This window comes from Nerophis ophidion, linkage group LG23 (genome assembly GCF_033978795.1).
Source record: "Nerophis ophidion isolate RoL-2023_Sa linkage group LG23, RoL_Noph_v1.0, whole genome shotgun sequence".
Taxonomy (NCBI): domain Eukaryota; kingdom Metazoa; phylum Chordata; class Actinopteri; order Syngnathiformes; family Syngnathidae; genus Nerophis; species Nerophis ophidion.
In genome coordinates this window covers 21,065,980-21,081,204 of record NC_084633.1, presented here as the reverse complement: position 1 = coordinate 21,081,204, position 15,225 = coordinate 21,065,980, and the positions used below count along the sequence as shown (strand labels likewise).

Genomic DNA, 15,225 nt, shown 5'->3' with positions numbered 1-15,225 from the left:
TCAATAATAAATATGACAGTGCCATGTTGGCATTTTTTTCCATAACTTAAGTTGATTTATTTTGGAAAACCTTGTTACATTTTTGAATGCAACCTCCGTGGCATCACAACAAAATTAGGCATGATGATGTGTTAATTCCACGACTGTATATATCGGTGGATATCAGTAATTAAGAATTGGACAATAGCGGACATCGGCAAAAAAGCCATTATCGGACATCTCTAATTAGTGATACTGTTGTTATGAGCGCTAACGCAGACAATTTGTAGCGACAACGTGATCACAAACATGAGTCCTTATGTTTATATCATCGAGTGATTCCTAACCTTTTCCTTTGAGTTTCCTTAAAGGGGAACATTATCACAATTTCAAAAGGGTTAAAAACAATAAAAATCAGTTCCCAGTGGCTTGTTGTATTTTTTGAAGTTTTTTTCAAAATTTTACCGGCCTCAGAATATCCCTAAATAAAGCTTTAAAGTGCCTTATTTTCAATATCTTCAAAACCACTGGCCATTTCTCTGTGACGTCACACAGTGCTGCCAATGTAAACAAACAATGGGAATACCACAGCAAGATATAGCGACATTAGCTCCGATTCAAACTCGGATTTCAGCGACTTAAGCGATTCAACAGATTACGCATGTATTGAAACAGATGGTTGGAGTATGAAAGTATTGAAGAAGAAACTGAAGCTATTGAGCGAATAGCTATTGACGCTATTCATAGCCATAGCATGGCCGAATAGCTGCGTTAGCATCGCCGGTAAAATGTGCGGACCAAACGATCAGGACTTTCGCATCTTTTGACACTGGAGCAACTTAAATCCGTCGATTGGTAAGTGTTTGTTTTGCATTAAATGTGGGTGGAAGGAAACGTAATATAGTTGCAAATGCATCTACAGGTTATCCATACATCTCTGTGCCATGTCTGCTTTAGCACCGCCGGTAAATAGCATGTTAGCATCGATTAGCGTAGCATGTTAGCATCGATTAGCTGCCAGTCAACATCAACAAAACTCACCTTTGTGATTTCTGTGACTTTATCGTTGCAAATGCATCTGCAGGTTATCCATACATCTCTGTGCCATGTCTGTCTTAGCATCGCCGGTCAAATGTGGAGACACTCTGGTACATTCAATGGGGGTCTGGCGGCAGATTTCTTGCCAGTGGTGCAACTTGAATCCGTCGATTGGGAAGTGTTTGTTTTGCATTAAATGTGGGTGGAAGGAAACGTAATATAGTTGCAAATGCATCTACAGGTTATCCATACATCTCTGTGTCATGTCTGCTTTAGCACCGCCGGTAAATAGCATGTTAGCATCGATTAGCGTAGCATGTTAGCATCGATTAGCTGGCAGTCAACATCAACAAAACTCACCTTTGTGATTTCTGTGACTTTATCGTTGCAAATGCATCTGCAGGTTATCCATACATCTCTGTGCCATGTCTGTCTTAGCATCGCCGGTCAAATGTGGAGACACTCTGGTACATTCAATGGGGGTCTGGCGGCAGACACTTTGGCATCTTCGGGCCAGTGGTGCAACTTGAATCCCTCCCTGTTAGTGTTGTTACACCCTCCGACAACACACCCACCAGGCATGATGTCTCCAAGGTTCCAAAAAATAGTCCAAAAAATGGAAAATAACAGAGCTGAGACCCAGTGTTTGTAATGTGAAAATGAAAATGGTGGGTGTGTTACCTCGGCGACGTCACATTCTGACGTCATCGCCTCCAGCGCGATAAACAGAAAGGCGTTTAATTCGCCAAAATTCACCCATTTAGAGTTCGGAAATCGGTTAAAAAAATAGATGGTCTTTTTTCTGCACCATCAAGGTATATATTGACGCTTACATAGGTCTGCTGATAATGTTCCCCTTTAAAAGAAGTCGTTATGGTGACGCCTTTTTCCGTCACAGTTTAGCGGATAATCAAATTTTGTCGTGGACAAAAAAAACATATATTTCATAATATTTATTTTGCAGACACAAAGCAGGCGGGAGTGCAAGAAACGAGAAGGAATATACGGAAGTTCCAGCGGCAACAGTCTTAACTGTGTGGGCTCAGCAGGGGGGAGGGAGGTTTTCCAACACAACGTGTGTGCAAGAATGCACACAGAAGTACGTCCGTAATCAGAAAGGACAAAATACATTATAAGTTTGCTTTAAATTACTCATGATAAAGATTTCCTCATGTTTAAATGGGAGGTCTTTGAAAGCTGGAGCCACCCGTACTGTCGATCTGATAATTAGGTTGGAGTAAAATTTCAAATATGTTTGTGCACAAAGTCACAGACATGACATTTTTTACATTGTACGTGTTTCTCATGGAGGACTCTGAACGTGCTAATCTGCACCAATGTGGTCACCCGTGCAGCCAGACCCGCCAACACCGCAGTCCGTCAGGCCACCGTAATTTTTAATTTGATTTTATTTTTTTAAAGATCTAAGTCTGGATTTAATCAAGTTTTCAAGAGAAATACATACTTCCCTGTGTGAATTGGTGAGATAATCAATTGGCTCCAGGAAGGGGAAGTTCAGCTGTGGTTTGGCATCATCAGAGAAGGAGGACTACAAGTTATAGAGCCTCGCAAAAAGATCAATCAATCAATCAATGTTTATTTATATAGCCCCAAATCACAAATGTCTCAAAGGACTGCACAAATCATTACGACTACAACATCCTCGGAAGAACCCACAAAAGGGCAAGGAAAACTCACACCCAGTGGGCAGGGAGAATTCACATCCAGTGGGACGCCAGTGACAATGCTGACTATGAGAAACCTTGGAGAGGACCTCAGATGTGGGCAACCCCCCCCCCCCCTCCAGGGGACCAAAAGCAATGGATGTGGAGCGGGTCTAACATGATACTGTGAAAGTTCAATCCATTGACAATGCTGACTATGAGAAACCTTGGAGAGGACCTCAGATGTGGGCAACCCCCCCCCCCCCCCCCCCCCCCCCTCCAGGGGACCGAAAGCAATGGATGTGGAGCGGGTCTAACATGATACTGTGAAAGTTCAATCCATTGACAATGCTGACTATGAGAAACCTTGGAGAGGACCTCAGATGTGGGCAACCCCCCCCCTCCAGGGGACCGAAAGCAATGGATGTCGAGCGGGTCTAACATGATACTGTGAAAGTTCAATCCATAGTGGCTCCAACACAGCCGCGAGAGTTCAGTTCAAAGCGGATCCAAGACAGCAGCGAGAGTCCCGTCCACAGGAAACCATCCCAAGCGGAGGCGGATCAGCAGCGTAGAGATGTCCCCGAGCGGTCCATCCTGGGTCCCGACGAGCGGTCCATCCTGGGTCTCGACTCTGGACAGCCAGTACTTCATCCATGGTCATCGGAGGGGGGGGACATAGGAGAAAAAAAGAAAAGAAGCGGCAGATCAACTGGTCTAAAAAGGAGGTCTATTTAAAGGCTAGAGTATACAGATGAGTTTTAAGCTGAGACTTAAATGCTTCTACTGAGGTAGCATCTCGAACTGTTACCGGGAGGGCATTCCAGAGTACTGGAGCCCGAAAGATGAGAGATTAAGATGAGAGAATAAGATGAGAGGATCCCTCAGCTAATGAGGCGCCCACAAAGTCGCTGTGTTTATTTTGAAACCGGAAAAGGAAGTGTGCTCTCAGATATGCCATCTTTGTCAGATGGGCTTATTGAAGTTCAAAAAGATGCACATGACGGGGCCTGCTGATATCAGGGCTATTTAGTAGGATGTAATACAAAAACAAACAACACAATGTGCTGTGATTAAAGAAATAAACATGGGATGGCTTAAAATAAGAATACAATGACTGTTAAGGATTTGTTACTACTTCGTATTACCTGGCCGTCGAGGGAGGACTACGGAAAACATTGCATGCATTTGGACTGGCAGTTATTGTCCGCCATGTATGTGGCGGACTCAACGTCTAGGTCCAGAGTATATGAAGTCACCAAAAAGGAATGGACAATGAAGGTAAAGGCAAAAGAGTGAGTGTCCTTCCTGAATATCTAGATCCCTAGATTGATAGTTAAATGTTCTTAATCACATTTTTTACTTTTACCTGTTCATTAAAGATTTGATTAATTTATGACGGCTCAGGTGTGATTCACCACAATAGACCCCCACAGCGCACTGGATTCCAGTTCATTGAAATACCACAACACTGGATATTGTTCAGATAATAACTCGTAAATAGAAGTCTGCTTACAGCCAGCAGAGGTCCCTTATTCTGCCCATAAAACCCAAATATTAATTATCGCAAAACCGCCAAAAATACTCCATTTACATTTCGTGACTTGAATATTAACCAACTATTAGTGATATTGTTATTATAAGCGCTAACGCAGACAAACAATTTGTAGCAACGACGTGATCACTAAGATGTGTCCCTATTAGGGATGCACCGAAATGAAAATTTGAAGCAGAAGCCGAATAAAATTTAAACGCTTGGCCGAATACCAAATACCAAATAACGAATGCAGTTTTCCCCAATTTTTAAATATTGCATAAATAGCCTAGAATAAATATTTACACATGTTTTTCAAATAAAGTAATTTTTTATTGAATATTGAAATGTTTTAAATATTCCAGTAGCCTTTGCTTTTCAAAAAAAGCACAACGTTTTTCATTTCTATTAGGCCTTCAAACAAAACATGCATTCCAAAAATAAATAAAGTGCATTAAAGTGGATAAACCCACAACAAATGAATTATTGTCCTTTTGGCAAAAGTCTGCTTAGCCACAGTAGATATGCTAATAATGTAAACAGAAGGCTCAAGTAAATCTCAATTAAGTGTGTGCTTGTAACCTCATACACTTATACAGGTAGCCTACACAACAGGCTAATAATGTAAACAGAGGCCCCACTAAATCTCAATAAGTGTGTGCTTGTAACCTCATACACTTATACAGGTACACAACATTGTAACCTCATACACTTATACAGGTACACAACATTGTAACCTCATACACTTATACAGGTAGCCTACACAACAGGCTAATAATGTAAACAGAAGGCTCAAGTAAATCTCAATAAGTGTGTGCTTGTAACCTCATACACTTATACAGGTAGCCTACACAACAGGCTAATAATGTAAACAGAGGCCCCACTAAATCTCAATAAGTGTGTGCATGTAACCTCATACACTTATACAGGTAGCCTACACAACAGGCTAATAATGTAAACAGAGGCCCCACTAAATCTCAATAAGTGTGTGCATGTAACCTCATACACTTATACAGGTACACAACATATCCCAACGTCACCGCATCCAAAAATTGCGTCACACGCCACTATTCGGCCTTGTTTTTAACTCATTCCACCGAAGGCCGAATGTGGCTTTTTTTGCCATATTCGGCCGAATATATTCAGTTACCGATTAATCGGTGCATCCCTAGTCCCTATGTTTACGTCATCGAGTGGTCTGCTGTTTCCTCGCTTCCCTGCTCCTTGGAAGTTTATTGTAGAACATAAATCATGCCTCTCACCTACACAGAAGAAGGATGAGGACTTATTCCGACCAGTTGGTACACTTCGCTACTCGTAAATAGAAGTCTGCTTACATCCAGCGTAGTTCCCCTATTCCGCCCATAAAACCCAAATAACTGTCCCAAAACCGACAAAAATACACCATTTACATTTTGCATTAACCAGGTATTAGTGATATTGTTATTATAAGGGCTTTAAAAACAACACAATGTGCTGTGATTAAATAAATAAACATGGGATGGGTTAAAATAACAATACAATGACTGTTAAGGATTTGTTACTGCGAGGTAGTCTTGACTTAGATATGCTGTATAGTAGTAATAGTAGAACCATACAGGTGCCAGCAATAATATTAATTGGCCTTACATTCCGTTTATAGTTTTTAAAAACATTATTCCACAATTTTACTTAAATGTATTTATTTGTGTGATTTTTTTTTATTTTTTTAATTCAACATATCAGTTAAATTATCCCGCACAATTTCTTAGATTATTCTTTATTATTACTTCAGTTTTCGCCACATTTTGAGTATTTTTAGTTACCGGCTAAGGTCAGATCATGGGGTCAGATCGGAGGTTCGGACAGTTTTTTGAACTGGTCGGTGATGAGCCGCCAAGCCTAGACGATGTTTACCACAGTTGTGTGCTGTTGTGTACATGGCTAAAGATTTTATACACGTAAAAGATAGCTTGGAAAAAAAAAAACGAGATGCATGCTTAAGGAGACACAATTCCAAACTCCTTGTAACACAAATGTAGGAGTTGTATGTATTCCAGGATCGTGCCTGTCCCGCCTGGGCGATTATTTTACTCGGGGGGCCAGGTTTAGATAAGAAAGTGTGTCTGGGGGCCGGTATATCTATTTTTAGGAACACTAATACAAAACCTCACAATGATGATTGAAAGCTAAAAACGTTATGACAGATTGCCTTAAAAAAAAAAAGAATGGAATTTGATTTTTTTTTTTTACTAAATGAGACACCCAGAATGTACATGAAAATAAAGAATGTGGGATTTACAATATTAACTATGAAGGATAAAACACTGAATATTGACAACATATTTTACAATCAACCGAAACGCAAACAAAATGCAACAAACATAGTGAAAAAAAACCCACCTACAATCTGAGATATCTCATCGTGACCATAGTAACTAATTAGATGACCATAGTAACTAATTAGATGACCATAGTAACTAATTAGATGACCATAGTAACTAATTAGATGACCATAGTAAGTAATTAGATGACCATAGTAACTAATTAGAGGACCATAGTAACTAATTAGAGGACCATAGTAACTAATTAGAGGACCATAGTAACTAATTAGATGACCATAGTAACTAATTAGATGACCATAGTAACTAATTAGATGACCATAGTAACTAATTAGATGACCATAGTAACTAATTAGACGACCATAGTAACTAATTAGACGGCCATAGTAACTAATTAGACGGCCATAGTAACTAATTAGACGGCCATAGTAACTCATTAGACGACCATAGTAACTCATTAGACGACCATAGTAACTCATTAGACGACCATAGTAACTAATTAGACGACCATAGTAACTAATTAGATGACCATAGTAACTAATTAGATGACCATAGTAAGTAATTAGAGGACCATAGTAACTAATTAGATGACCATAGTAAGTAATTAGATGACCATAGTAACTAATTAGAGGACCATAGTAACTAATTAGAGGACCATAGTAACTAATTAGATGACCATAGTAACTAATTAGATGACCATAGTAACTAATTAGATGACCATAGTAACTAATTAGATGACCATAGTAACTAATTAGACGACCATAGTAACTAATTAGACGGCCATAGTAACTAATTAGACGGCCATAGTAACTAATTAGACGGCCATAGTAACTAATTAGACGGCCATAGTAACTCATTAGACGACCATAGTAACTCATTAGACGACCATAGTAACTAATTAGAGGACCATAGTAACTAATTAGATGACCATAGTAACTAATTAGATGACCATAGTAAGTAATTAGAGGACCATAGTAAGTAATTAGAGGACCATAGTAACTAATTAGAGGACCATAGTAACTAATTAGATGACCATAGTAACTAATTAGATGACCATAGTAACTAATTAGAGGACCATAGTAACTAATTAGATGACCATAGTAGCTAATTAGATGACCATAGTAACTAATTAGATCACCATAGTAACTAATTAGATGACCATAGTAACTAATTAGAGGACCATAGTAACTAATTAGAGGACCATAGTAAGTAATTAGAGGACCATAGTAAGTAATTAGAGGACCATAGTAACTAATTAGATGACCATAGTAACTAATTAGAGGACCATAGTAACTAATTAGAGGACCATAGTAACTAATTAGATGACCATAGTAACTAATTAGAGGACCATAGTAACTAATTAGAGGACCATAGTAGCTAATTAGATGACCATAGTAGCTAATTAGATCACCATAGTAACTAATTAGATGACCATAGTAACTAATTAGAGGACCATAGTAACTAGTTTATCATGCAGATTCCAAGCATTGAAAGACTTAGTATAGTTGAAGACTTCCATCCATCCATCCATCCATCTTCTTCCGCTTATCCGAGGTCGGGTCGCGGGGGCAACAGCCTAAGCAGGGAAACCCAGACTTCCCTCTCCCCAGCCACTTCGTCTAGCTCTTCCCGGGGGATCCCGAGGCGTTCCCAGGCCAGCCGGGAGACATAGTCTTCCCAACGTGTCCTGGGTCTTCCCCGTGGCCTCCTACCGGTTGGACGTGCCCTAAACACCTCCCTAGGGAGGCGTTCGGGTGGCATCCTGACCAGATGCCCGAACCACCTCATCTGGCTCCTCTCCATGTGGAGGAGCAGCGGCTTTACTTTGAGTTCCTCCCGGATGGCAGAGCTTCTCACCCTATCTCTAAGGGAGAGACCTGGAAACTCATTTGGGCCGCTTGTACCCGTGATCTTATCCTTTCGGTCATGACCCAAAGCTCATGACCATAGGTGAGGATGGGAACGTAGATCGACCGGTAAATTGAGAGCTTTGCCTTCCGGCTCAGCTCCTTCTTCACCACAACGGATCGATACAACGTCCGCATTACTGAAGACGCCGCACCGATCCGCCTGTCGATCTCACCATCCACTCTTCCCTCACTCGTGAACAAGACTCCTAGGTACTTGAACTCCTCCACTTGGGGCAGGGTCTCCTCCCCAACCCGGAGATGGCACTCCACCCTTTTCCGGGCGAGAACCATGGACTCGGACTTGGAGGTGCTGATTCTCATTCCGGTCGCTTCACACTCGGCTGCGAACCGATCCAGTGAGAGCTGAAGATCCCGGTCAGATGAAGCCATCAGGACCACATCGAAGACTTCCAGTCATTAGAAAACATGAGTACACATCATAATGGCAGCTGCACTTTCCATCTTAAACATCTAAAACAATTATTTGGGAATGTCCGGCGGGCCAGATTGAAAATCTCAACGGGCCTTAGTTTGCCCAGGTCTGCGCTAAAGCTTCAACATATGTAAGGGTCATCGATCCAGTTGTTGATACTGTTGGTACCTAGTATAGTATCAGTATATAAATGATACCGAAGTGATTAAATCAATATTTATCTTTTTGTTATTACAAAATATTTTTTGGGGTCGTTTGCATCTATGTTTACAAACGCCTGGAATTCATCTTTAAATGGTAGAAGGCCTGGAGGGCAAAACCTAAATGATTCAAAAGGGAGCCAATAGTAGTTTTTTTGTTTAGTTATTGTGCACTGGCCACTTTATTTCAAAGACAAATGTACAGTATGTCCCAAGTCCCTTACAGTACCACAAATTTGATGTTATGAGAGAAACTTTGTAAAAAATGTTACTTTAGTTACTTGCTATAACTCTGGAATGATCTTCATCTCCATGTGAGACAGGCCCCTTCTTTGGCTATTTTTAAGACCCTTCTTAAAACTCCTTTTTGTTCACTGGCTTTTAAACTAGCATGACACTTTTAAACTGTTTTTTAAACATTTTTAACTTTTTTCTACTTTTTATCTGCTTTTAATCAAACAAATTGTTCTTAGGGTAATTTGTATTTCCTTTTCAATGTGTATTTTACTTCTGTTTTAAATGTTATTTTTTAGTCTGTCCTTTGCCTCTATTTTTTTGAGGCGTACAACCCTTTGTTCTTCAACTGTGGTTGTTTTTAAAGGGCTTTATAAATAAAGTTGGTATGGTATGACATTTTTTCAGTTGTATATTCTATTGTCAAAGTATCGAATCGGGATTCGATACTTGTCCGTTCAGGACAAGTATCGATCGTACAGATCCACTCCCTGTATGATCAGTGTCAGAACATAGTCCACTCCCTGTATGATCAGTGTCAGAACATAGTCCACTCCCTGTATGATCAGTGTCAGAACATAGTCCACTCCCTGTATGATCAGTGTCAGAGCTTGGTCCGCATTAAGTTCGGCAGTAAGTCGAACACGTTTCCAGTGAGGGTTGGACTCCGCCAAGGCTGTCCTTTGTCACCCATTCTGTTCATAACTTTTATGGACGGAATTTCTAGGCGCAGCCAAGGCGTTGAGGGGTTCCGGTTTGGTGACCGCAGGATTAGGTCTCTGCTTTTTGCAGATGATGTGGTCCTGATGGCTTCATCTGGCCGGGATCTTCAGCTCTCACTGGATCGGTTCGCAGCCGAGTGTGAAGCGACCGGAATGAGAATCAGCACCTCTAAGTCCGAGTCCATGGTTCTCGCCCGGAAAAGGGTGGAATGCCATCTCCGGGTTGGGGAGGAGACCCTGCCCCAAGTGGAGGAGTTCAAGTACCTAGGAGTCTTGTTCACGAGTGGGGGAAGAGTGGATCGTGAGATCGACAGGCGGATCGGTGCGGCGTCTTCAGTAATGCGGACGTTGTATCGATCCGTTGTGGTGAAGAAGGAGCTGAGCTGGAAGGCAAAGCTCTCATCTCCGGGTTGGGGAGGAGACCCTGCCCCAAGTGGAGGAGTTCAAGTACTAGGAGTCTTGTTCACGAGTGAGGGAAGAGTGGATGGTGAGATCGACAGGCGGATCGGTGCGGCGTCTTCAGTAATGCGGACGTTGTATCGATCCGTTGTGGTGAAGAAGGAGCTGAGCCGGAAGGCAAAGCTCTCAATTTACCGGTCGATCTACGTTCCCATCCTCACCTATGGTCATGAGCTTTGGGTCATGACCGAAAGGATAAGATCACGGGTACAAGCGGCCCAAATGAGTTTCCAGGTCTCTCCCTTAGAGATAGGGTGAGAAGCTCTGCCATCCGGGAGGAACTCAAAGTAAAGCCGCTGCTCCTCCACATGGAGAGGAGCCAGATGAGGTGGTTCGGGCATCTGGTCAGGATGCCACCCGAACGCGTGTTTAGGGCACGTCCAACCGGTAGGAGGCCACGGGGAAGACCCAGGACACGTTGGGAAGACTATGTCTCCCGGCTGGCCTGGGAACGCCTCGGGATCCCCCGGGAAGAGCTGGACGAAGTGGCTGGGGAGAGGGAAGTCTGGGCTTCCCTGCTTAGGCTGCTGCCCCCGTGACCCCACCTCGGATAAGAGGAAGATGATGGATGGATGGATGGATATTCACATTGCTGTATGTATACTTTTGACCCAGCACATTTGCTTACATTTTCAGTCATTTTTTTTGTGAGCAACAAGTATGTGTTCCAATCACTCTATCACAAAAAAATAAGAGTCGTAGAAATGATTGGAAACTCAAGACAGCCATGACATTATGTTCTTTACAAGTGTATGCACACGTTTGACCTCAACTGTGCTTGACTATCAAATATTAAGTATTTTTGTTGGACTATAACAGCGGTAGGGAACCTGTGGCTCTAGAGCCAGATGTGGCTCTAGAGCCAGATGTGGCTCTTTTGATGACTGCATCTGGCTCTCAGATAAATCTTTGCTGACATTGCTTAACACGATAATTATGAATAATTTTGCTGGTAATCACAGTGTTAAAAATAATGTTCCAAATATAAAACATTTTCCTGCATTTTAATCCATCTATCCATTTTCTACCGCACCTGTTCAAGAAGTCGCATCATTGGCAAGAAGTATTTTATTTAATATTGGTTAACTTCAGAATAAAAATGTTATTAAAAATAATAAGAGACTTATTGTACTCTAAAAATGTTGTTATTAATAAAAATGCATGCATTTAGTTGTATTCAGTGTTAAAAAATATGATATGGCTCTCACGGAAATACTTTTTGAAATATTTGGCTTTCATGGCTCTCTTAGCCAAAAAGGTTCCCAACCCCTGGACTATAGTGTGTGGTCGTTAGCTCAGTAGATTTGAACTTAGTCTAACAATAATGAACTGAAACTCCCTTGTTCTGCTCTCATAAGATACGTCAATCAAATGCATCAATCTGCTTCCTCTCGTGTCACCACACACCTTGACAAACCTCATCCGCCAACAAAAACAAAACTCAACTGAAAGCCGACAGACGGACGTGCGTTGGAGAAGAACGTTTACATTTGGAGCCCCCCCCCCACCTGCTACCTGGACAATGTTGAAGAGGGTGAAGCTGTTTAAACACAGCAGGGTGTTAATGTGTGTGTTGTGTTCCCACTCAGATCGAGAGGCGCATGGAGCTGGTGCGCTTGATGTCGCACAACACGCACAAGAAGCTGGCGTCCTGTCTGCAGGGTCAGCCGGGCATCGACACGGAGAAACGAAATGTAAGTAATGCAGTCCTCATTCAACACATGCTCCTGAACGCACCCTCATTCAACACATGCTCCTGAACGCACCCTCATTCAACACATGCTCCTGAACGCACCCTCACAAAGCTCTAAAACAGTTGGAATGTTCATGTCAGAAAAGATGGTCTATACACTGTCGGCTTTGTGTGGATGTATCACTTGTCATCACTCACAAGAACATGCTATCTTGCACAATGAACACCACCTTTCCGTATTATGTAACACTTCAGTTATGAAGCTTGAGGGGTTAGCATGCAAGCCACACTGTCAGAAGATTTGGCTTCAAATCTCTGGGTGCTCCGGCTTCCTCCCACATTCCAAAAAGATGCATGTTAGGTTAATTGGATACTTTAAATTGTGCATCCAGAAAGTATTCCCAGCACTTTTTTCCACTTTTTGTTATATTATAGCGTAATTCCAAAATGTAACACCATATTTCCTTGAATTGCCGCCGGGGCGCTAATTGATTTAAAACCTTTTCTCACTCCGGCACTTACCAAAGGCATGCGGTAAATTTAGGCCTGCGCTTCAAAATTATAGTGATGTAAGGATACCATCATGAAAAGCACATTTAAAGGGGAACATTATCACAATTTCAAAAGGGGTCAAAAACAATTAAAAAATCAGTTCCCAGTGGCTTGTTGTATTTTTTGAAGTTTTTTTCCAAATTTTACCGGTCCCGGAATATCCCTAAATAAAGCTTTAAAGTGCCTTATTATCGCTATCTTCGAAACCACTATCCATTTCCCTGTGACGTCACACAGTGCTGCCAATACAAACAACATGGCGGTTAGCACAGCAAGATATAGCGACATTAGCTCAGATTCAGACTCGGATTTCAGCGGCTTAAGCGATTCAACAGATTACGCATGTATTGAAACAGATGGTTGGAGTATGGAGGCAGATAGCAAAAACGAAATCGAAAAAGAAATTGAAGCTATTGACGCTATTCGGCCATAGCGTGGGTGTACCTAATGAAGTGGCCCATAGCATGGCTGCCTTATTAGCATCGCCGGTAAAATGTGCGGACCAAACGATCAGGACTTTTGCATCTTGTGACACCGGAGCAACTTATATCCGTCGATTGGTAAGTGTTTGTTTCGCATTAAATGTGGGTATCTAGTTTCAAATGTACATACAGCTAGCGTAAATAGCATGTTAGCATCGATTAGCGTAGCATGTTAGCATCGATTAGCTGGCAGTCATGCCGTGACCAAATATGTCTGATTAGCACATAAGTCAACAACATCAACAAAACTCACCTTTGTGATTTGGTTGACTTAATGGTTGCAAATGCATCTGCAGGTTATCCATACATCTCTGTGCCATGTCTGTCTTAGCATCGCCGGTCAAATGTGGAGACACTCTGGTACATTCAATGGGGGTCTGGCGGCAGATTTCTTGCCAGTGGTGCAACTTGAATCCCTCCCTGTTAGTGTTGTTACACCCTCCGACAACACACCCACCAGGCATGATGTCTCCAAGGTTCCGAAAAAACGGAAAATAACAGAGCTGAGACCCGGTGTTTGTAATGTGAAAATGAAAATGGCGGGTGTGTTACCTTGGTGACGTCACATTCTGACGTCATCGCTAAAAGACCGATAAACAAAAAGGCGTTTAAATTGCCAAAATTCACCCATTTAGCGTTCGGAAATCAGTTAAAAAAATACATGGTCTTTTTTCTTCAACATCAAGGTATATATTGAGGCTTGCATAGGTCTGCTGATAATGTTCCCCTTTAATAATAAAACATTATTATGGTCTTACCTTTACTTATAAATGAAGTCCATGCACAGCTCCTTCTGATCAAAAGCATCGATAACTTGTTTCTAGAAGTCTTCCTTATCTTTCTTCAGTTTTAAAAGTGTCTCTGTCTCGATGGAGATCTTCCTTTATTACCTCCTGCTTCCATTAAAAGTCCAGTTTAGAAAACAGTTTTATTTTAGATATGTAATCCTCCATGTTAAAAGTGCAAGCGAGAGGAAAAAATAAAGGATCGCTGCTTGTTGTCACTTCTTCTGCAGCCGAGTAGTCGCAAGAAGGATCACTAGCGCCCTCTACCACCAGGAGGCGGGAGTCATTTAATGACTCATATTTGACACACACAGCTACGGTATATTAATAAAACATAGCTGCTTACTGTTCTTTTTAGCATATTCAAAAGCTTGGACCTTAAATCCTACTGAATAGCTCTCAATCTTCTTCCCTTTATGCGATTTCAAATGATTGAAATCAGCTTCCTCTATTTTGAAAATGATGACAGGTGAAGTGTCACTCGTGACGTGACGAGGAAATACGATAAATCAATTATGTCTGCAAAAATCTGCACACATTACCCCATAATGAGATATACACGGCTGGGCGACATATCGATACAATTGGTATATTACAGGTTTGTCTCTGTGCGATATAGAAAGTGACTACATCGTGATATTGGAGTATACGTTCTCACGCAGTTGCTTTTAGCTGCAGGCATTACACTACAGGCTCTTCTCACTCTTTCTTGTCTCTCCTTCTCACAGAGACTTAAAACAAGCGCACCTTCTTAAATACGTCACACGCCCTCCCCGTGTAGAGGGTAGCGGCGTGGGTAACATTAGCTGTGATGCTAACGGTGTTGTGCGAGTGGTAATATCAGACAGAGAAGGTGTGAATCTGGTAACAAATGGAGGAATAATTAATTCCCAAGAAAAACAGCACGGGGTGCATCGTCTGGCGGTGGTTTGGCTTCAAGCGGGAACATGTTGGAACATTTATACGCTACCCAAAGTAGCAGCACTGCTAATTTGGAGCATCATTTGAAAAGTCACCCGCTAGAGAATGAAGAGTGCTTCAAACTGCATGTCAACATCTTCGTTAGGTGCCACACCCACAAAATGCCAAAGCAACAGTTTCCACATCAACACCGTAGGACATATACTAATCCAATCAATCAATCCAATCCACTTTATTTATATAGCACATTTAAACAACAATAACGTTTCCAAAGTGCTGCACAGCCATGTTAAAAACA

General features: G+C 41.6%; 1 protein-coding gene across 3 annotated transcripts in view; it reads left to right on the top strand.

The window, feature by feature from the left end:
- arhgap17b (Rho GTPase activating protein 17b) overlaps positions 1–15,225 on the top strand; it is a 115,642-nt gene that overhangs the window by 36,935 nt on the left and 63,482 nt on the right. For all 3 annotated transcript variants that reach the window (XM_061885237.1, XM_061885236.1, XM_061885238.1), the window contains exon 3: positions 12,084–12,188. In XM_061885237.1, coding sequence (XP_061741221.1) covers positions 12,084–12,188 — 105 coding nt within the window. The remainder of the gene's footprint in view (positions 1–12,083; positions 12,189–15,225) is intronic.